This window comes from Pavona decussata, unplaced genomic scaffold (assembly GCF_977016875.1).
Source record: "Pavona decussata unplaced genomic scaffold, jaPavDecu1.1 SCAFFOLD_366, whole genome shotgun sequence".
In the NCBI taxonomy this organism is placed as follows: Eukaryota; Metazoa; Cnidaria; class Anthozoa; order Scleractinia; family Agariciidae; genus Pavona; species Pavona decussata.
In genome coordinates, this window is record NW_028145742.1 from 3,086,917 (window position 1) to 3,108,870 (window position 21,954).

Sequence of the window (21,954 nt, forward strand, 5' to 3'; positions counted from 1 at the left end):
CGGGAGAAGTGTTGATTGTGGCACCGACGACGTATTCACGACGGCGGCGGTGTTCGCGCACGTGCTGAGCCGAGCGGTCGGTAGGAGGACAAGACAGAGTCTTTTTCAGCTTTTTAGAGGTAACGTAGAAATAATCTTCCACCTAAAAGCATTTAAAAGAGTGCTACATTGTTTAAAACGTTAGTGTGTTGACTTCGTCTCCAAAGGATCTGTGTGATGATTGTAGCGACGTCTGTGTGAGCCGTGTAAAGGCCAAAACGTGTCCGGCAAACGTGAAACCCCTTCAAACTCAGAAAATATGGCGTACATTGTAGTAATAGAAACATATATTTAATTTCTTTTAGTGGTCCCCAAACGAAAACGAAAGTGAGACACGTTAATTGCCGGCTTTTACAGCTGTTGAAGGTCCAGAAATTCAAAATATTCAGCAATTTTATACTCGGTGGGGACGGAAAAATCACGACTGAAGTTCAAGCTTACAAAAATTGAACATGTGCCATCTGTAATGAGAAAATCATTTAATGGAAAAATTAAGGGAACTCAACTCCCATGAGACCCCACACTCCATTCATGAACTAAATCAAGTACAATATTCAAATCAGTCATGATGTTCAACCGAGCATTATGCATCAGTCAATTCCAGTTGTGCCCATCCCCCCCGCACCCGAGCAAAAGTGGGGCATTTTCCCGCACTGTCCATCCCGGGGGTCGGGCATTTGACCATCTCACTTTTTTCACCCTACAGCATTGTCGCTTCCTTAATGACAAATTCATCGGCAAATACAGTAAGTTTCTTATCGAATACGTCTAGATAGGACATAAAATGGGACGCTAGAGCTGTAGAATGACCTATTTTTGCTCTAACTACGGGAAACAAGACCCAGCTAGGACTTTATTTGGCCTGAATTAGCTTAGTAAGTAAGACAAGAAACGAAGATAATAAAACATTTTTGGCATCTTTGAGCCACCACCGTGGGGCATTTGAACAACTTCCCGGCAGTGGGGCATTTGTCAGTTTATTTTCAAAAAATCCTAATTCCCGGGGTCGACCCGGGGGGGGGGGGGGGGGATGGGCAGTGTTGGAATTGACTGATGCATTACTAACACATGGAACTGATTTCAAAAATTTTTGTGGACCAGTAGTCTGTCACAGACTACTATAAAAGTAACCGAGGTATTTGTCAGAAATTCTGTAAGGAACCCCTTTAAAAAACAGAACCTGGAGTTTATTTTGATCCCTTAAAGCAGGACCAATATATTTTGGTTGAGGTTGGGGTACTTGTTAGTAAAATATGGGATATGCCAGGAATGAGTGGTGGTGGATCAAGAACTTGGTGTAAGGTGGGGACCTGTAGGTCTGGAGTTGAAATGTTTCAGCAGGGATTTTAAAAACTTGCCCCCTTGGGTCTTATCTTTTTTAGAATAAGCTGTTGACCTGGGCCTAGGCTGAGCTCCTCCCATAAATTCACCACTTGTAATGTACGTATAATATAGGGTCACACATTCAACAGCAACTAGAAAATGGGGTCAAAATTATATACAACTGCCTCACTGGACAGTTAAATCCCACATTAAATTTTAACAAATTACAAATTTTTGGCAGGGATCTGTGAAGGGTCTAGTTGGTTTGCTGTTATGGCAGAGTTAGAACTGAAAGATGACAGTGACTCACCGGAAACAAAGAAAAAGTTGGTTTCTCCAATGATAGGAACACATAACGGAACTTTCCATTGTGATGAAGCCTTGGCTTGCTTCATGCTGAAACAGTTGCCAGAGTACAAACATGCTGATATTATACGGACTAGAAACCCTGAGGAATTGTCAAAGTGTGATGTTGTGGTTGATGTTGGAGGTGTTTATGATGCAGACAAACACAGATATGATCATCATCAAAGGTATGTTGTGAACCAATCAAGCTACATCAGTACAGTGTTGAAGACACATCAAATTTTTACCCACATAGACTTCTGTTGGTTGTATTGATGAGATGACTGTAAGAGGACAAATAAACGGATTTGATAGATGTATTTTTTCAGTCAGTAACTTTGGCCTTAGGCATACACGGAAAAAAAGGAAATCCAAGTTCTCCCAACAGGAGTCAGGAGATAACTGGGAGCTTAAGGCTGTTAAAAAATGTTAGGGTTAGGGTTTGAACGACTATTTTTCATTAAAAGAGTACATTCCTCGTTGACAATTTCTTTCCCAATGTTGTGTTAGGAGTTTCACGGGATGTATGAAGACGCTCTGCTCAGACAAGCCATGGATGACAAAACTAAGCAGCGCTGGGCTGGTTTACCTGCACTTTGGACATAGAGTGATTTCACAAATACTCAGCACCAAAGATGATGATGATGTGACCAATAAAATATACGACAAAGTTTATGAAAACTTTATTGAGGAGATTGATGCTATTGACAATGGGATTAGCCAGAATGATGAGGAACCTCGGTAAGGCAATCAGTGGATGTTTGTTAGTTTAGGAGAGTGAAAAATACTGTCAATGGAGTTTGACTTCTCCAAACTTCTACAAGAGTTTCTTACTGCTGGCATTAAATGCATAAAAGCTAATATATTTCAGGTGAACTACCATAATCACATCATCTTTCATGCTTGTCTTGAAACCAGGTACAAAATCACCACAAACTTGAGTTCTCGAGTGTCTCATCTCAATCCACGGTGGAATGATCCAAATCCAGACCCTCAGGTTTGTTTCTTTTGAAGTAATAACTTGTCAGTTCTCTCAACTGCTGTTTAATTTTTGTCAGTACCTCTACTTGCTAAATTTCCTGAGCAGTGAGGGAGGGAGGTGGGGGGGGGGGGGTACTCTCCAATAAAAAGGATGGGGGTGCTTGTCAGAAAATTTCAAAAACACCCCTAAAAGGTACCAGAATCTAGTTTTGTGGGCGTGGCTCATATTCATTTTCACCCCCAAGATTGATGTACATGTACCAATAAATGAACAAGCACTGGTACTTTTTCAGATCAATAACCTTATAGGCCCCTGAAAGGTACCTCGACAACTCCAGTGGTGGTCCTTTTAGAGTTTAACACCCTAGGAGGTACTAATCCATAAATTTACCGCCCTCCCCCCCTTAGGGAGGAGTGGTGTTCTAGTCTTTAGTTCGTTGGCTTTAGCAAAATTATATTAGTTCGTGCAAATATGAAAAGGATTACGTTTATGGTACATTCAACTTGTTGATTGTAAATATTAACTTTTCACCCACAGAAACAGTTTCAAAAGGCAATGAATTTAGTTGGTGAGGAGTTCTTGGACAGGATTTGTTTTTACCGTGACTCATGGCTCCCAGCAAGAAGTTTAGTGAAGGAGGCAATTTGCAAAAGAAAACAGGTTGGTTTTGCAATGTTCAGAGAATTTGTAGGTAATGTTTATGTTTACTCAAGGTGAAAATGTTCAGCTGATTTGGTCTGATCAGTTAACATGAAGTTTAACAATAGTTAATCTGACTGTTTGAACCATCGAACAGTTGTCATGCTCAAGGCTTTAACATTCACTGAAATCATATTAATTTTGGTCTCCTTTTCATTTTTTTTTTTTTTTTTTTTCAAGGTTGATCCCAGTGGAGAGATTGTTGAATTTGAAGAAGGTGGTTGTCCATGGAAAGAGCACTTATTTGAATTGGAGGAGAACTTGGATGTTGAAGCGCCAATTAAGTTTGTAATATACACAGATCAGAACAACAAGTGGAGAGTGCAGGTGACCTGGTTTCTCATGATTGTGGTGTAATTGTCAGGGGTAGTGGATCATAGATAAAAGATTAGGAAGACAGGTTATGAGGGCATGGGGTAGGTGGGGTGTCTTACCCTGTTGTGCCAACGATGGCAGATGTACAGGAGACCAGGTTATGTTGGGAAATGTTTTGGTATGCAGGCCAAAACTTGGCTGGTTACATTAAAGACTTACCAGACCTGTTGAATCTTGCCCTTGTATTGGGAGGTATCAGTACTTTGGTCCACTGTAATGTTTATATGCCTCAGAGTATATCAGGGAAGGAAATATAATTTTATATCATGACTTGATAGAATAGGTTTTTGTTTAGGTAATTAGTGCACTCATGTGACTGCACAAATTGTTTCAAGGCAATTATTCCACCTTGTGTTTGTTTTAAATGACAATAACATTTTTCCTTCTAGTGTGTTCCTGTTCGTCCTGATTCCTTTGAAAACAGGTAATTCCATGACAGATAAAAATCTAACATAATTTACTGCACTACTGTTCATTGTTGAGTGGTTTGAAGGAACTTCTACATAACTATTTCAACAAGTTTGATGCTCCAGATTGTGTAAAAGTTCAATTGTCTGTTTCTGAGAATTGACCAACTTTTTCAAGTTAACAAAATGGACCCCATCCCAACCCAGGAGAACTTGATCATTTTAATCATATGTAAGGTCTGTACATAGCCATTTTAGATCTGCTGTAAACATGGCATGGTATTGCATAACTTATTATTATTATTATTGTTATTATTATTATTTAGAACTTTTAAGTTGTAAATAGCTTGGAATATGTTACTAAAGATTATTATATTAACAAATATTATTATTATTATTATTATTATTATTATTGTTATTATTATTGAGAAAATAGTCACTTTGTGATGACATATTAAGCTCTTTGTGCTCCACACTCCAGCACCAGGTTATGAGAAATGTCAATTCTTTTACTCTTTCTAACATGTTGCATTAGCTGGGATGTCCAGCACATGTCAAGTCCCCGTCTGCTAACAGCAACTGCCCATCTGTCAAGTAACTGTCCATTTCTCTTAGCAGCCTTTCGTTATGTTTCCTTAGACTTGGCTTGTTGGAAGAATGGCGTGGAGTAAGAGATGAACCTCTCAGCATTCTGAGTGGAATCAAGGGCTGTATATTTGTTCATGCGAGTGGTTTTATTGGAGGCAATGACACACGTGAAGGGGCTCTTAGCATGGCTAGAAAGACATTACAGCACAGAGACAGTTTAGTTAATAAAGCTAATGGCAACAGTTACACTGATCCAGAGCTAATACAGATTGACCACAAAGAAACATAACCAGATGTCAAGAACATCTCATTGTTTTCTGTGTTTCCTCAAGAAGTGTGTAGACAACAATTATATTTATTTACAAGGAGACATGGAAGGTCAATAGATTGATTTTGTGAGCGAGTGCTTAAGTTCACCTTAGTTTGTTTCATTGGCACTGTGTGAAATACCCGCTACAAGTGTGTGAAAACATCACAGCTTTGTTCCAGAATTCCAGGATAAGGAGATTACATAAAGCAAAAAACTTTACCTCTCCTGAGAGAGGTTAGCTTAGAAATTGGTTTAGGAAACATTTTCAGGGTCTGGTCTGTTAAAAACTGTTTTAAAGAACTAAAGAAACGGCTTTAAAATAGAAGTTGCCAAATCGTCAGAATAGGAAAATTCACTAAATTAATTTGCTAAATTAAGTTGTCACAAAAATAGTAACATCAACATCATCACTGTAAGCATAAATAAAAAGAACGAAACATGGTTTGACTAAAAACCTGTTTATTGGTAATTACACAGGTGGTCTATCTAAAAAACTGCTTGTTTCTTTGACTGTTTTCATCTTATAATCACAGTTTTTTTTTTCTCTTTAATTTTCAACTGCTGAAAATGAATAAACATATTTCTAAAGGCAGTTTTTTTTATAATAATTATATTAAAAGTAAATGTTATTACTCAAAAGCTACCAGAGCATTTTAATTTCTAAGTTAGGTCTTAAAACAAGATTGTCCTACCAGCCAGTTGTCTATTAATTACATGTCACAACCAAGCTGTATAAATATTACACATGTAACGTCTGTGTTGTGTATTCTTAAATAAACAAAATATTTAGAATAATTGGTATGTGTAGGTTCCTATGTACGAGATGAACTTGAAATGTGCTGGATCCTGATGGAATGGTTTATTCTGTGCAGGGTAAAATTATTTCATTGTTAATAAATGGCCACACCTTATTCAGGGTTGTGATCAAAGAACGTGAAAAGGCCTTAAGTTTCAAATTATACAGAGTCAATAAATTGTGTTTTTCTTCTTGTGACAAGTTTGATGTATCCTACCATGTTCTCAACTTTCCACTAATAAGAAAAAAAGTTTTATGAATATGTGTAATGCATTAAAATAATAGATTATAATTTGCCTACAGTAGTTAAAAATTCAAAACCTATTTTTTTCTTAATGTTAATGTATCTATTTTCTAGCTTGCAGTACAGATGTTTTCCGTTTTTGACAGGAGAGTAAATCATTATGTCCATCTGATAAAAAAAAGTTATAGAAAGTATAGCTGTGGGAGAATTATTTGGGAATGCTGACTGCCCAGACTGACCAAATTTCATCAAAAGCACAAAAATCTTGAAAAAAAAAAAAAAAAACTTCAGCCCATTTTTTAAAAGTATTATATTTGCTACTAATTTGCTTATACATAGACAAGTGAAAAACAAAAGATAAAAACGATCAATGTTTTGGAGTCATCATGACGCCATTATCAAGTTCGAAGTGATAATGGCGTCATGACAACTCCGAAACGTACGTTTTTATCGTTTGTTTTCACTTGTCTATGTATAGCTAAACCTTTACTATTGCTTGTCTTGATATTTTGAAGTGAAAAATAAAAGTATCTCCTTTTAAAATGTTTCCGACAATTTGTTTGGATATTTGAGTACACTATCAATCATGACCCCACAATATTGATCAGACACAGCACCAAGGTTTTTTGCCAGATGACTGGTTAACATTTTAATGTCATCGCCAGGTTTAAAATCCCTCAAGGCCATGTAAATAGCTTTGAAGAAGACTTGTTTATCGTTGTGATACACTCCCCTGTTTCCATGGATCACTGAAATCCCATTGTCTCTGGCTGAACCACAGTTGTTTCCGTACATGCAGTGGTCAGGACGGTAGTTCCAATCACAAGAGTACACGTACAGCAACCCTGAAGGAGAAATTCTGACATTACATACATACATACTTTACTGGCTCGTCCCCACGGGGCTTTTCAGAGTCAATTTAACAAATTACATAACTAAGTACAAGACAATGTAAAAGAAGATAAAGCTAGTGGATTAACTAAAACAGTCATTAACTGCTTGAACACCATCACGGAAGGGCTAAGTTTGAGCCAAGGCTGCAACTCATTCCACAGAGAGGTCGCTCGATATTGAAAGGTCCTTTGGCTGCCAGCAGTGTGGAAGAGTGGTATGACAATTATTGTTGGACTGAAGAATAAAAAAGTCTGAGCTCTTTAACAGGAAGTTCTCCAATAAAAGGCAAGATGCCAATTTTAAAAAAAAATGAACTTAAAGTGCATTACCTGGATGATCATGAAAAACAATATTCAACAAGTCTTGGTCGCCCCAGGTTATGCTAAGTTTATGCTTGTGGTAGGCCTCTAGGATCTTTTCTGTCCAGCCAAATGCCCGCATTCTGGTCAAATTCATAAGCATAACACCAGAGTTCATTCCAGTTTTTCCAACAAATGGATGGCGTGCAAATCTGGGGTACCATGATAGTGAAGTCTCTTCCCCCTCCGGAGCCATGGAGGCAAGCTGAGAGCTGTCAAACATTTTAAAATGGCTCCAAATGTCTTCCACTGGTCTCAGCATAAGGACATCGGTGTCCAAGTAAAGGACACTGTCAATACCATTTAGGACGTCCTGAAATAAAATAAACTAAATATGAGAAAGAACATTCATTTGGCATTATTCTGAATGCTTTAAATGCAGCAGGTTTCTTTCACAGGTCACTGTGACTGTGATAATTGTATTTTTACAATAACTGTCTAAATTCCCGCGCGCTGATTAGCTCGTAGCTATCGTCTATAAGAGTACAGACAATGAAAATGACGTCAGATGTAACGCGCGCCCTTTCTCAACAAAAAAAATAGCCAATTCCGCTCGTACTTTTTCCATGTTATTGTAAAAAACAAATCAACGGCAGTTTTCTATGGTCTATACTCTTATAGACCATAAAATGACGCCATAAAATGTCCAAAACTTGGCAGTGAAACCACTAGCCTGCGGCTCGTGGTTCCACTTAAGTTTTGAACATTTTTTGACGTCATTTTATGGTCTATAAGAGTATAGACCATAGAAAACTGCCATCGATTTGTTAAATATAAAAAAGCTGAACACGGTCTCCTAGTCCTAAACTCCATACCAATTCAGGCCTAGGGCACGCTAATCCTCTTGGTTATATACCAGTACAACAGTGACCTATACTTGTGACCTGTGGAATGTAACCTGTAAAAAAGACCTGTTCTATAAATGAGTGACCACAAAATGACCAGCTCATGCTTGACAGCTCAGTTGGTTGAGCTGCACTGCACCAGCATCGCAGAGGTCATGTTGAACCCCATTCAAGCCTGATTTTTTTTTCAGGCTTTCTTTTTGAATAACTGTGATCCATGGTTACTCATTCATTAATTCTGTTTTGGATTTATTTTAATATGTAAAAGAGGTCCAAACACTGCTTTTGGATTTAGGAATATGGAAATTAAAATTTTGTGCACCCAAAGTAACTTATGTCAGTTAGTAACATTTCAAAGAAATTTTCAATTAATACTCACTAAAAGAAACAGTCTCTGTGCTGCACACGGTTTGAAAAGTCGTTTCCACTCATCAGAATTTTCTCCAGAGGGAAAGTGCAAAGAGTAAAGTTTGAACATAACCTAGAATGATAATAACAATAATAATTTATTACTTACATTGTGCAAAAAAACATATAAATGATCTATTGTGCATGGCATCTGAATATGTATAATCAACTTACCTGTCCAGATTGAACTGTTTGCCATTGATTGAAAATGTTCTTTAGTCCATCATGGAGTTGATCCTCCGCTACAACATGAAACTGAACAGTTCTGTTACTGAACAAAGTGGTGGATTTCAGCATTGTTGCTGCTTCCATTGTTCGCTCTCCGCACACCACAGCACTAACATGAATGGCAGCTTGGGATGCTAACATCCTACAACAAATGACATCAACTGTAAGCAAACTAACTTAGCATCAGCATGAATAACCACTTTATACCCTTAGTCTTGCATAGCCTTAGCTTCTTATCCAGAAAAAACTTGGGGATAATCAAATTATCATTGAAGCATACACTAATTAAAACTGTCTTTGACAAGGTCATAATATAACATAACATAAAAACTATTAAATAACATAACATAATGTTACATAGTTTATTAGCTGTCCCCCAAGGAATTTTTCAACAACCAATTACATTAGCAACTATAAATAAATTGACATATTAAATTTACACTTGCAACATAAAAGATGATAAGGACTAAATTGACTGCCTGTTAGAAAACTTTTCAACTTTAATTTTTTTAATCTTTTTGTTTATTTGTTTACCCAGTAGATGGTATTAATCTGTACCGTTTATGTCACGCAAGTTTTGGAAGTATGTCACAAAACTGTCAAAACCATTCAATTTGTCTGCTAAACGCCTAACCAGCAGTATGTATATGTTGTGGTTCAATTTTATCCTTGGTTTAAAGTTCATTTTCCATTGTTCTTGGGTATGGTGATATATGATAATGAGTTTGAAACGATCGAAAATAAAATTTAAATCAAGGATAACATTGAACCGCAACATACACAAGCGTTTTCCAGAACAAAATATGATCGAGCCATCATCGATGTTAACCAAGATAGTTATTGTTTTATTTACTTAGGGGTGACAGCCTTAATCTGGTCCCAACAAACATGAAGGTTGAAGTTAAAATAAACTTTTATATATAACTCTCACTTCACTTGATTCAGCTTATTCTTGTACCCATTTAAACGTCATAATGTAAGTAAGTTACCTTTTTGCGTCCTCGCTTTTCACTTGATATTTCGCTGTGTTTGATTCTTTCTTCGATGGAGTGAAGTTCTTGGAGTTTTCTTTAACACGTTTAAAGAGTCCATCAAGTTTACCAGCCGCAGGAAACGAGAGCTGTGTTGATTTGACAACGTCTGCATCTTGTTCGTATAGACTTAGTAACATAAATTCAACGATAACTACTAATACTAAAACTACGCCTAAAATAATCACTATCTTGGAAAAAATTCTAAAACCCATTGGTCTAACATAGCAGATTCAATATACCCCTGGAGTTGGAATATCCAAACAAATAAAATATTGCATAATTAAAAATAAACTAAAATAGCTTGGGAGCCACCCGCTCTTAGTAGCCGCTCCTTGCGCAAGTTTCGTTTACGCTTCACATGGAGTCGTGAAGGTTCCGCCATGACTCTTTGAATTTCGCGAGAAATCACCCCAAGGTAAGCCTAGTTCGCACCTTAAATGTAATTAATAACCATTTATTAGCCTTTTCCATATAACTATGTAATTAGTTTTGGGAAAAGATCGTGAAGTTGATAAAAAAGTTTTCGACTTGTGAGCAAATTATGCAACATGTAGGACGCATGAAAGTGATTTCATTTTTCGCACGTGGGAAGTGCTTCATGTCCGCTGTTTTATCTGCCTACACAATTATAAGGGTCAAGTTAAGTTTTTTAGGAACATTGGATACAGAGATGATGCTTGAACTAAGTGTTTTTCGGTTATTCGTCGATTAATTTTTAGTGACCTCGTGGTACGGTATTATCGAGGCTGTGTTTGAGCGCCAAATTTATGCAAAATTTCCAAACGTTTGGCGCGGTTTTGGCGCTTGAATAGATATGAGAGGGCTCCAGAACTAGAAATGGTGGGGTGGTGAGCTGATAATGGCATTCTAAAGAAAACTTGTTCTTCCAGCTCACATGTTTCTTGTTAAGTTTTCAGCTTTGTCACTTCATTGGAAATTAAAGCTATACAGGTTTTCATAGTTTTAACAGTAATTTACAGGTTTTTTTTCTAAATTATCTGAGTGGTTCAGAGACACGGACTTGAAATCCTGGAGGTCTTGGTTTCAAGTCCCTTCTTACCCTGCGAGCAAGTTTCACAGCAAGTTCCCTATTTGGGTCAACTGTGAGAGGACTGGGGCGGGCACCCCCACACAATCCTCTTGCATTATATCCTCTTGTGGCCGACCCAGAGAGAGGCCCTCTTGAGAGCTTAATTGTGAGCTAATCCCTGTCTGATTTATGGAGGTGATTGGTCCCCACTTTTTCTGAACAGTTTCAATTTTCATCAAATGAAATTGCATTTTCTCTTTTCATTCCTAGATGCAAAAGGAAGGATTAACCCTTGAGACAGGAGACTATCTCGCCTCACTGTTGCAGAGGTATGAAGAAAAAGAAGGTGGCCTCCCAGCTGATGCTATTCTGCCTCCAATACCAGTTCCCCGAGATGATCCAGGTCCTCCAAAACCTGCAAAGTTCTTGGTACCCTCAGTTATTCTGTGGGATCCTTTAAGCCAAGTTCCACAAATGGCTGAGTTATCTTGTCCTCATGAAATTCATGACAATGAAGTCTGTGTGCTGCGAGCACATACAAGTAGCAAGTCCAACTATGGAAGGTGGAAAGCTGCTCGAGGAACTCAAGATGTCCCGCGTGTTCTCTACTGCTGTGACGGAAGCACGTTGTTGGTGAGTCGCATGTACACCTGCAAAAAAGGCCATAAGATTATTTCTCATGATCCACGAATTATCGAGCACATTCCTCCATCATATCAAGTGCCATTCTTTCTGTTACATAGAACAGGCTTCACACGTGAACTGGCAAACTGGGTGCACTCATGTGTGTTTGCTGGTATGACCTTTCATGAGATTGAAGAAGTGTTGATTCAGAGGCACCGTGATGTGTATGAAGACCGCAAGTCCAAGTTTAATGCAGAAGTCAAGGTGTATCTAGAGAAAAACCCAGATACCAATCCCTCAGAAATTGAGAAATTTCCTGACTTCAAGACTTCCCAAGTGCCATCTTTGGAAACCATCATGTCAAGCATTGTCCACATGTTTGAAGGAAATGAGCAGTTCTATATACAAAGAATGAGTGAATGGTCTGCCAAATACATTATAGCAGGATACTACTTCAAGGTGGCCACTACAATTGGTGAAAAATTGGACAATGGCAAATGGACCACTCATTTCAAAAACATTTACACTGTCATGAACGAGAAAGGCCAAGTCATAGCATGGAAGTTTACCAAAGAGAAAGATCTGAATGAAGTGAAAGATATCTTGATGGGACTGCAGATGCGTTTTCAAAACCAAGGGAATGAGCTAGAGATGATCCTTGTACCAGAATGTTGTGAAAGCAAAGATCAGTTTCAGTCAATTTTTGGCTCAGAGGTCCCTATCAAGTTAGAATTATCCAAGGCTATCCACAGAGTTGTGAGAAAAATCCCAGCTAAGAAAAGGGAAAGTAATCAGCTGACCAAAGCTTGTGTTCGTGACTTCGCTCTTGCATTGCGTTACCCATCTGACAGAGGGGACACCCGTCAGGAAGATGTGCCTCCACCAGATGTCATTACGGAAAACCTTGATGCCTTTGTGGTTGGCTGGAAAGATATCATTGAAGGGACTGAGCGTGTCTTAACTCTGGCAGCACAGAGACAGATTGTGCAGTTAGAAAACCATATAAAATTGGGCTGTCTCTCAGGAATCCCAGTTTATTTAGGAAGTGAAACTGTTACTGATCTGCAGAATATTTTGAAGCCAGTCTTGGAGAGAAAGTTTCTGAATGCCGACATGGCCTTGGCCCTGATATCCACCCTACTGTATGTGTGGAATGAGAGGAAAGCTAATCAGTTACCTATCGGTGCTCTTGTGAGGCCAATCTCAAAGTACAGGGGAACGCTGGAAGTCAGTGGTTTTACACCTAGCCCTGAGAGATTTGGAATTGTCAAGCCAGAAGATGATGAAGCACATGATGTCCTCTCCTCTGCAAGTTATTCATTTGATGTTCTCGCTTTGCAGTGCTTGATACTGGATGCATTTGATGGTCACAAAGAAGGTGACGAACAGCCAAAAGGCGGTGAAAGCAGTTTAAACCACAGTGCTCTTAAGCAAGTCATCGCAAGAGCATCAAATTTGATGTCAGTATGGGAGCTTCTCAAGACACAGGCTGTGCATGAAGTTTCAATCAACCCTCGCCTGTTGCACCTGATGGCCTGTTCATTGATCCTTTTCAGTCGCAATGAATGTGCAATTGATGACAGGTCAAATCATGAAGCAAGGCTGAATGAAATGCTGCGTTATTACCAACTGATGGTGTTCTCTGAGAAGAAGGACGTCACTGAAGCAGATGGATTCTTCACAGCAGTCAGCTCTGGGCTCAACTCCATTTTGCGAAGCGATTTACCTGAAATTGAATCAGTCAAGCAGCACCTAGCCTCCATTGGATACCATACAGATGAAGGGAGCAGCCTGGATGATAATGTTAGTGTACTGCGTCAGTTGATCAGCGATGAATGGCTAGCTAGTGAAGAAGAGTACAGCAAACTTCTGGTGTCGCACATGATCAGCTTCAGGGAAGAGGCAGAGGCATTCAGAAACAGAGGATACTTCAAAGGTAAAACGTTTTGCACTTGTTCACAGAATAACAGATCAAAAGGAACATAGATGTTGATCTTTCTAGATGGATCATTATAGACAGTTCTCTGAAACAAACACATTTGTCGTTGATTTCTTTCTGTCCTTTAATTAGACAGCTCTGTAATTTGGATACTGATTACCATTACCGCGATGGTGCTTTTGTGCTAATTACCAAATTTGGCATAAAAAAGCTAATCCAATCCAATTTTAAAGTGAGATTTGATATTTTGATAATCCACAGCTTGCTAATTTAAAAGTGCAGATGTTGTGCATTACATTTACAATTCAACTTGCACCAAAGAGTCCAGCAATCATCATCAAAATGCTTGCACCACCAGTTAAACTAACAGTCATCAAAAGGTTTATACAGTCATGCCATTTTCAAGTGACTGAAATTATTAATAACAATGATTATGATATCTCTGAATTAATTATTTTTACTTTAATTTGTTTTAGCTGAGATGTCCAATCTCCTGCCAATTGCAGCAGCCAAGGTTTTGCGAGTGCCAGTCATCGTCTTCACCTCTCTTCAACATTTTCCCATTGTCCCTGTTGTGCCATCTGATGCCATTATCATTGGTTCCTGTGTACATGTGGCCTACAATGCAGCGGGCTTCGGAGGCTTTTATGATGTTGGTACATACGTTAGCAGTGCTGTTGTACTTCCAAAGATCATGACAGATCCATTGGCGAGGCGCAGAGATAGCAGGAAGCGATACAGAGAGAAGATCGCATCACAGAAGGTGAGTCAACCTCCAAAGAAGAGAGGCAAGAAACCCAAATCAGCAAGTTCCCAGGAAGAGAACCAAAAGGATGCTGAAACAGAAGATGCTGATGATTCTGTTGTTTCGCCGCAAGATGAATCTTTACTGGATTCATCTTCAGCAGATGTAACAGAACAAGATGCATCCTTGGAGGTGTCGGTAGAAGAAGGGGAGGCATCACTGGATACATCTGCTGTTGTAGACAACACTGATGAAGGAGTACAAGCTGCAGCCAACCTCATTGAAATGGCTTACAGCGAGGCGGGCGTGAACGAGAGCACCCTAGAGGAATCCATAGTTGAAGCTCCCTTGAAAATTGCAATTGTACCAGGAACTGAACCAGAAGTAGATGAGGATCACACAACATTTCAAGCCAGTGAAACAGGGCTGATATCTGATGAAGGCGCAGCTACTGCTGAAGATGTTGAGACACATACCATAGCGGAGGGCGTGATTAATGAGTCTATCAATGGTGAAGAAAAAGAATCTGAGGTAGCAGTCAGTGAAGAAGTTGCAGAGACCCCTGAACCTGTTTCAGCTGGACATGTTAGATCCCATGCTGAACCCTTCACCCCTGGAAGAAGACCTGGGTTACTTGATACCGAATCAGTCGTAACATTCCAAGAGGGTGTGAATGTCCAGAAGCAGGCTTTCTCCTGTAGCTGTGGCCGAGGAAGTGGCAAGAACCAGAAGCGGACGCAGTTCTGCCTGACCCTGGAGGGTGGCTACCTCACACGCTGTGCCTGTTACAGGAATGCATCCGGTTGCTCTCATAGATGTCGCTGCTACCTCTGCTGCAATCCCTATGGGACAGCTCAAGCAGCCAGGGCCACCAAGCCGGCTCGCCAGGTCCGCCGTTTCAGACCTAGACACAAAGTTCAAGTGATTAAGAGTCGTTTACCAGGTCTGACCTTCGCTACCCCTTCACCAAAATCTGAAGCACAGAGCTCAAAGTGGATGGAAGTTGACAACTTGGCATTTGAATGTCTCATAGCAGCCATGAGCCATGCTGGACTGGAACTGACTCCAGAGAAGATTGCTGCAGAGTACGACAGCCTGTGCATCATGTCGAAGGATGAAGGAGGTATCCTTGGAAATGTTCTACAGTCTAAAGCGCTTGCAGATGTTTCCCAGCAGTTGGAGGTTGTGCAGAAAAACATCCGCACATTTGAGAACTTGTACAAGAAGCAAACTGAACTGAACTGGTTTCAAGGGATGGAGGTGGTTTTCTCAACTGAAGTGGTTGTGTCTTCATAAGTAGTTGAACATTGTCAGAAGACAAGTTGAGACAATCTAATATGCATGCAAGGCCTTGGCTAGTGAAACTAGAGAGCAAAGTTGTGTCAGTCATGCAAACTTAACAAGCCATTGAATGTTACAGGCTGTATTTCAATTGCCAAGTGTTTTGAAAGTTTGTTATCATTTGAAAAATACATAACATTTAAGGTAGTTTGAAGGTTTTTTGCAGATGAAGCAAAAAAAGTCATACAGTTTGTGGTGATTTCCACAATAATAGAGATTTACATGTAGAATCTTGTTGAACGCAAACAGCAAACATGATGTTAGCCTTTGTGTTCTTGAAAAAATGAGTACATAGATGAGAATAGTGCAAAACAATTCCGGCCTTTCATGATAAAGGAAAACTAACCAATTTTACTGAGAAACTGAAAATAGGGAGCAGCAAATGAAGGATAAACATGATCACTTGGTCATTTCTGCTGTTAGTCGTTTGTCGTAAACATAATTCTAACTCTCTCTGTTATTACTTAGTGCTACATGTATGGGGTCACAGTGTGAAAATCTGAGATTTCCTGAACGAGCATTCATACAAAATTAATTCTTTTTCAATTGCATTTTCAGAAAATTGATTCCTAATGAGGACAATTTCTGATGGTGATCATTTAAATTTCCTGTTTTCCTAACCCAGTGAAATAGCACTGGAATATTCTTGAGTGTGTTAGTTTTCGTCATGTGTTAACATTCAGCGTTGTACATAGGAACTGTCAAGTCTTGTTATTCATGGAAAACATGGGAGAGACAAGTGCCATTCTCGGTGATTGTCATTTGGTATCATCACCACTCAAGGCAGACTCCAGGCTGAGCTCAGACCACTTGCAATCTTTTGTTTGTTTGTTTGACAAACTCGCGAATGCTTTGACCGAGTGAAACCAGGAGGTCTGGGGTTGGTGTCTGAAACAAAAAATACAGAAAAAGAGGAAGAAAACCACAAAAAATAATGGGTTTTACTAGAAGCAGCATATCACGCAAGTGACGGCCGCTTAATAACACCAGTCTAAAAAATTAAAAAAAAAAAACATTCATTACTGTTTTGTTATGTTTTGAGTAAAAGGTGGGTGAAAGTGATCAAAATGTATACAATCTTTCCTCAGTCAATTCATTTATATTAATCACATAATAGTATATGAACAGTCTCTCTTCTCAAGGATAGTAGAGCAAGAGGCAAAACATACATACAGGAGTGAAATTTGTCTGCAACAGAGAAAAGTTGGCAGACATTAGTGATTACCATGCGTAACCTTTTGTTTTCTACTCAACTATCCCTGAGAACTGGAGACGCAAATCTGTTGTCTGTTTTATGACAGATGTAAGAGTTGTTGAAGTTATATTATTAGAGGACAAGTTTATTCCTGCGTCCACTTTACATCTTGCCCTCCTGCACACTTTGAGCTAATTCAAGTGGAATAAGTGTCCTATTGTACCACATTTTTGTGGATTAATGGCATCAAGGAGTAGTTTGCAGGTTAACATTTAACTTTCCTGGCACGTTTTCATTGATTGGTTTTGTGTAAAACCTGTTTTCCATAAAGATGTCTCTCAGCTTTCTTGATTTTGTAATCAGTAATAAAGTTGTCATAACCAGTTGGAAGCTGTTGTCATTTTTATCATTTGTTCTTTAAGGTAAAGTGTGTAAAAATGGGGAGTATCAGAACCAGTGGGTCACACTATGCTTGATCCAGGAACTTTTCTCCCTAATGAAGACTACAGATTACACACCCTGCTCACCCAAAACCAATTTACAACCAAGAAGATCAGATATTTATATTTTATTACAACAATAGTTAAATGAGTGAAAGTTTGGCTGTGTTATGGTCATTATGAGTAATCCATAATCAGAATTCTGACTAGATAGTATTTTGCATGCTTTTGGATAAACCCTTGCATCACAGATGCAGTCGAACCTCCCATAAGCGACCACCCATAATGTCAAGGATATGTGATTGCTTACGGGAGGTGGTCACTTACCAGAGGTCAGACCACAAAAGGGGGGGGGGGGGGGGAGGTCTAAATTCCAGGTAATTTACATGATGGTAATTGCAGACACCTAACGACTTTTGCCCTTGCTTATCGAAACCCTAAGTAAAAGCTTTCCTGTAGACTGCCTGATTTAGGACCAAACAGTAAACGGCGTTTTTGCAATGTTACATTTCAAGCGTAACACATCAACAACTTTGGTGTTTGTTTGTTTGTTGCATAATCCAGTTGACGTTCTTTATCGTCACAATTTTTCTGTTAAATAATACAAGGTTGAGAGAGTCATCACCGGTCTTGCATGTACATGCATGCTATTTACCAGATAAGAGAGCTTTTTTCCTATAAGGGATTCAACCTGATTAAAGTTTATTTCAGTGTACCATAGTGCATGTATATGTTATCATTTGTTTCAATGTCGGGAGACACTTCCGGTAGCTCCGGCTGTGGGATTTTTAGTAATACGGCATCCGCTGTAATGATGGGGGCCAATATGTTACAGTCAATTTCCACCCGTGAGAGAAACAGCAGATTGTGCCGTGTCAAGTGGTCGCCTACGGGAGGTTAAAAAACAATAGAAAATTTTAAACAATCATCTCTAAGAGTGGTCGCTTACGGGAGGTGGTCGCTTACGAGAGGGGGTTGCCTACGAGAGGTTCCATCTATAGTGATTTGACTTGAAAACTTTTGGTATTTTGGAAAAGTGGTCGCTTATGAGAGGTGGTCGCTTACGAGAGGTGGTCGCAAAGGGAGGTTCGGCTGTAATTTTACTAAGTCTCTGCAACATGATTTTTTAACGTGTTGAAATAAAATGGTAACAACCATAGTCTCTGCTGCTGTTCTTTGTGTTAAAACACAATGAACAGCAGCTTAGGAGAAGACCACAATTCTGGTCAGAACAAGAACGGACAGCAGAGTCAACCAGTATCCAAGAACAATTTTATAACTAGTAATAATATCAAAACAAAAGAAAGATTGTTTCATAGGATTTCCAAACACCAAGAAATGGGTTGAAAAAGTCTGGGTACCCAGGGTTTTTTTTTAACCAACTTTGAGGTGTTTGGAAATCAGATGAAACATTCTTTCGAGTGTTTGATATAGCTTCTCAAACCATTAATAATTCTTGGAGAAATTCATATTAAATTCCAAACCTTCTTCACGGTAGTGATTTCCTTTGTTTACTCTTCTTGATTTATTAATGACTTTGAGAATGAGGCAAATCCAAAACAACATCTTAGATTATGTATGCTAATAAAATTCAGAACACAAGCAAACAGGCCAAGAGTCGCTTGGGATTTGCTATCCCACCTGTTAAAAAAAGGCTTTTTACAATAGGGGTGTAAGTGATGTTTTTAGCTAAAAAATGCTGATTCTGTGTGTTGAAGCAAAAGGCCGACAAAAACAGCAGCCATGATGAGCAATTCTGTCCAACAATTTGACCTTGAATAATTTAAAAAAAAATAACAGATTTGTGTTCAGTTCACCACAGAATCTATGAAGTGCAATGTAATACAAGAAGTGGGCGATTTAGGAGCAACTTAAACTTTCATGCAGTACACATCACTTATGCATCTCTTGCACCAAGCACATCAAACAAAAGTGTTCAACCTATTTTACAAAGCTGTACAATATTCCATGTTAAGCACTTTTTTTACATCTTTTCTAAGAAATCTCTGAAAGTAATGTCAGTCTCTAGATATCTTCTTTGTGTCTTGTGATAATTCATCTTCTGTTCCCTTTTTGGTTTAAATATTCTCTCTTCTTCCCTTCATGTGCAGGTATACTTTGTTCATTCATTGCCAAAATAGAATACTGGCAGCCATTGCTATACAACAAACAGCGACATATGGACTTTTTCTTTCACCTAAACAAACAAAAATTCAAAGGTGGATTAGATAAAGATTTATTCACTAGTTGACTCACAAGACGAAAATGTAAAAACACACATTTGTTGAGAATGATGTATTATTCTAGAAAGTGCCACAGGCATACTCGGAAAAAAGCTACAGGAGACTTGTGGGAGCTAAGGCCATTAACTAGGTTCGTGGGACAAATATCCTGCATACTGCTAGGATTTGAATGTTGAACGTGTGGTATATGAAATATAATTTTTTCTGAGTATGCCTGTGTCACTTTCTTAAATAATACATCATTCTCATTCATTCACCAGGCTTGAAATATACCATCACATTTCTTTTATTTCACATATTTGTTGTTTCCAAGTAAAATACCAGTGGAGTGGGAAAACAGATGTTTAAAATTTGAACTAGAAAGCCATTTTGATGACCACACTAATTATTGTTGGTTGAAAGTTAAACCGATGAAAATCAAATTTCAGCTTGTACATGAATTTGCATCCATTCCAGCAAAACAAACCACGCCTATGGCCTGAAAAAAATTTTCTTACAGAACTTGTCTGGACCTTGCAGACAGGGTTAGCTTAGTACAATTTTTGTCCATGAAATACATATGAGCATGTGAAAAGAGGAAAAAGTTTCTCTGAAACTTCATAAAGTCTTGACATCCACACTCACCTATTCTTGCTGCTTTCCAAAAGATCCCCAACAAACTGCAATAATTATTGGTAAAAAAATGACATTCAAATTAAGTCTTTTTTAACTTGCCCTTATTGCTATATAGTATAATTTGTAAACAAGGCAACTAGGAGCACTCCCCACCCCCTGGAGGGCATGCTAGACCAATTTCCATTCCATGAATTTGGAAACCACAAATGGTGATCATACATGCACTTCGCATTGGAAATTTGTGTCAACCAATATGAAATACTACCCAGATCTGGGTAAAAATTACATCATCAGTATGGTATTTCTGCAGTCATTGCTTAGACATTGCTTTCATGGGAAGACCAGTGGAGGCACCACAACATAACGTCATAACGTCTGTTTATACAGACTAAAAACAGGGTCAGACACTTTGTTTAGGGGGGAGGGGTAGGAGAGAAGTTCGATAATGGGAGTAGGCAAGAAAAACTCCAAATTTCTGATCTCCAGAGGTTTACAGCTCTGTAACGCTCTTTCTTCAGGCCAAGAAAAACTGCTGGATGTATTTAGCAGCTTTTTTTTGTGCATCCACTGGCAGCTTTTCTTGGCCTGAAGTATGCTTTTTTTTACAGAACACAAAACCATATTCATCCTATTTGATAAAAAGAGTGGTACAAATAATCAAGTCCCTGAAGATTCATCATTATTTTTAACACCCTCTACATTTTCCAATCAATCATTTCCTCTTTCTCAGGCCCCCTTGCCACACAGCAGACAAACCGGTAGTTTGCAGTGAAGCGAGAGACACATTCATATTACTGCGAATTGTTAACAAAAAAATATTTCCTCTGTCACAAATGAAAATAAGAACTAAATTTAGATCAATGTAAAAGCGACTTATTTTCAGTGGCAAAAGCGTAAACACCATTCCACGTCATCAGGTGCACCCCAAATACTGAAAGTATGTTATGAGGGAAATAGGTTCAAAAAATAAATGTCCAATTCAAACACTCTAAAACTCCCTAATATTCTTTTGCCTTACCCATGTTTGTTCTTGTCCAAGAGAGCTGGGTAGATCGACCGAATGTATGCACATGTACAGATTAACAAAAGCACCACTGTTAACAGACTTTGGAAATTGAAGATGGCAGACTATTAGGGAAACAGAAGCATAAAAGCGATGAGATCGGGAATACTAGATAACCTGTTGAATAAAACCATCGGGCGTAGAATTGTTTAAAAAATTACCAGCTTACCATCGCTGTCTGCAAAAACTAAATGCGTTTTCCAACCGCGCAGTTCTCGGCCTTGTCAGAAATTGGGAAAATGTGCTCGAGAATTCGATTTACGTTATATGAAGTAACTTTTTGTAATGTGTTTGTCCGCTGTCCCGTAGAACTGCTGGAGAGACCCAGAAGAGGCAGAAAACAAAAGAGACCAAAAAAAAGAAAAAAACAAAAGGGCGGGAAATGAAAGAGCTCTTACTTCTCCTTCCTACTTTTCTTCGTCAAAATTTTCCTGCCCTTTTCTACTTTATCCTTGTCCCTACTTTCTGTCGCTGGGTCTCCGAGGATAAGGCTGACTCCTACTCCTATTCCCACTCCTACCTGTAGGACGAAGAGTGAACATCTGCGCAAAGTGAAAAACAGGAGAGCCTCTTAAAATGTTTTCTTCCTTCCCATCAACCCACGAGTCTTTCCAAAAGATTTCAGAATCAGACAGATGACTGAGGGATGGAGGGGGAAGACGACGGGGGAAGATATTATTTTTATACAGCCGGAAAACAAATATTACAAAATAAGATTATTATTGATGTGGAGGTATAGAGGGAAACAACATCAAAATTTGCAACCTCATTGGGGTCTCTCGGAATATGAAGATGAGACACCCTGGGAACAAGGTTCGAAAACTTCAGTTCAAGAGTCAGGCC

General features: G+C 38.8%; 4 protein-coding genes across 4 annotated transcripts; 2 read left to right on the forward strand and 2 right to left on the reverse strand.

Moving 5' to 3' along the window:
• Position 1: 1 nt before the first annotated feature.
• LOC146452848 (MYG1 exonuclease-like) lies at positions 2-6,651 on the forward strand. Its single transcript, XM_085097755.1, has 8 exons — positions 2-119; positions 1,604-1,895; positions 2,218-2,448; positions 2,626-2,704; positions 3,227-3,349; positions 3,569-3,715; positions 4,153-4,187; positions 4,810-6,651. The coding sequence occupies exons 2-8, from the start codon at positions 1,636-1,638 to the stop codon at positions 5,045-5,047; spliced, it is 1,113 nt and encodes a 370-aa protein (XP_084953881.1). The 5' UTR covers positions 2-119; positions 1,604-1,635; the 3' UTR covers positions 5,048-6,651.
• LOC146452849 (glucoside xylosyltransferase 1-like) lies at positions 5,511-10,221 on the reverse strand. Its single transcript, XM_085097754.1, has 5 exons — positions 9,832-10,221; positions 8,789-8,984; positions 8,586-8,687; positions 7,332-7,674; positions 5,511-6,953 (listed from the first exon to the last, which is right to left on the reverse strand). Exons 1-5 carry the CDS (start codon positions 10,086-10,088, stop codon positions 6,646-6,648), a joined length of 1,206 nt encoding a protein of 401 aa, XP_084953880.1. The 5' UTR covers positions 10,089-10,221; the 3' UTR covers positions 5,511-6,645.
• On the forward strand, positions 10,201-17,140 carry LOC146452850 (uncharacterized). The gene is made up of 3 exons (XM_085097753.1): positions 10,201-10,291; positions 11,177-13,466; positions 13,946-17,140. The coding sequence occupies exons 2-3, from the start codon at positions 11,177-11,179 to the stop codon at positions 15,508-15,510; spliced, it is 3,855 nt and encodes a 1,284-aa protein (XP_084953879.1). The 5' UTR covers positions 10,201-10,291; the 3' UTR covers positions 15,511-17,140.
• Positions 17,141-17,299: 159 nt separating this feature from the next.
• On the reverse strand, positions 17,300-21,399 carry LOC146452851 (protein kish-A). Its single transcript, XM_085097756.1, has 4 exons — positions 21,281-21,399; positions 21,067-21,176; positions 20,058-20,092; positions 17,300-19,387 (listed from the first exon to the last, which is right to left on the reverse strand). Exons 1-4 carry the CDS (start codon positions 21,281-21,283, stop codon positions 19,317-19,319), a joined length of 219 nt encoding a protein of 72 aa, XP_084953882.1. The 5' UTR covers positions 21,284-21,399; the 3' UTR covers positions 17,300-19,316.
• Positions 21,400-21,954: the final 555 nt, after the last annotated feature.

What these genes read in the sequence shown, in the direction of transcription:
- LOC146452850 (XM_085097753.1), top strand. Translation starts at nt 11,177, where the DNA reads ATGCAAAAGGAAGGATTAACCCTTGAGACAGGAGACTATCTCGCCTCA. An exon ending in AAACAGAGGATACTTCAAAG is followed by an intron (nt 13,467 to 13,945) that starts GTAAAACGTTTT and finishes AATTTGTTTTAG; the next exon opens with CTGAGATGTCCAATCTCCTG.
- LOC146452848 (XM_085097755.1), top strand. Translation starts at nt 1,636, where the DNA reads ATGGCAGAGTTAGAACTGAAAGATGACAGTGACTCACCGGAAACAAAG. An exon ending in CAGAATGATGAGGAACCTCG is followed by an intron (nt 2,449 to 2,625) that starts GTAAGGCAATCA and finishes TCTTGAAACCAG; the next exon opens with GTACAAAATCACCACAAACT. An exon ending in ACAACAAGTGGAGAGTGCAG is followed by an intron (nt 3,716 to 4,152) that starts GTGACCTGGTTT and finishes TTTTCCTTCTAG; the next exon opens with TGTGTTCCTGTTCGTCCTGA.
- LOC146452851 (XM_085097756.1), bottom strand. An exon ending in TTGGACAAGAACAAACATGG is followed by an intron (nt 20,093 to 21,066) that starts GTAAGGCAAAAG and finishes TAATTATTGCAG; the next exon opens with TTTGTTGGGGATCTTTTGGA. An exon ending in TTGGAAAGCAGCAAGAATAG is followed by an intron (nt 19,388 to 20,057) that starts GTGAGTGTGGAT and finishes TTGTTTGTTTAG; the next exon opens with GTGAAAGAAAAAGTCCATAT.
- LOC146452849 (XM_085097754.1), bottom strand. Translation starts at nt 10,088, where the DNA reads ATGGGTTTTAGAATTTTTTCCAAGATAGTGATTATTTTAGGCGTAGTT. An exon ending in CACAGAGACTGTTTCTTTTA is followed by an intron (nt 7,675 to 8,585) that starts GTGAGTATTAAT and finishes ATTTTATTTCAG; the next exon opens with GACGTCCTAAATGGTATTGA. An exon ending in TGTTTTTCATGATCATCCAG is followed by an intron (nt 6,954 to 7,331) that starts GTAATGCACTTT and finishes TTTCTCCTTCAG; the next exon opens with GGTTGCTGTACGTGTACTCT.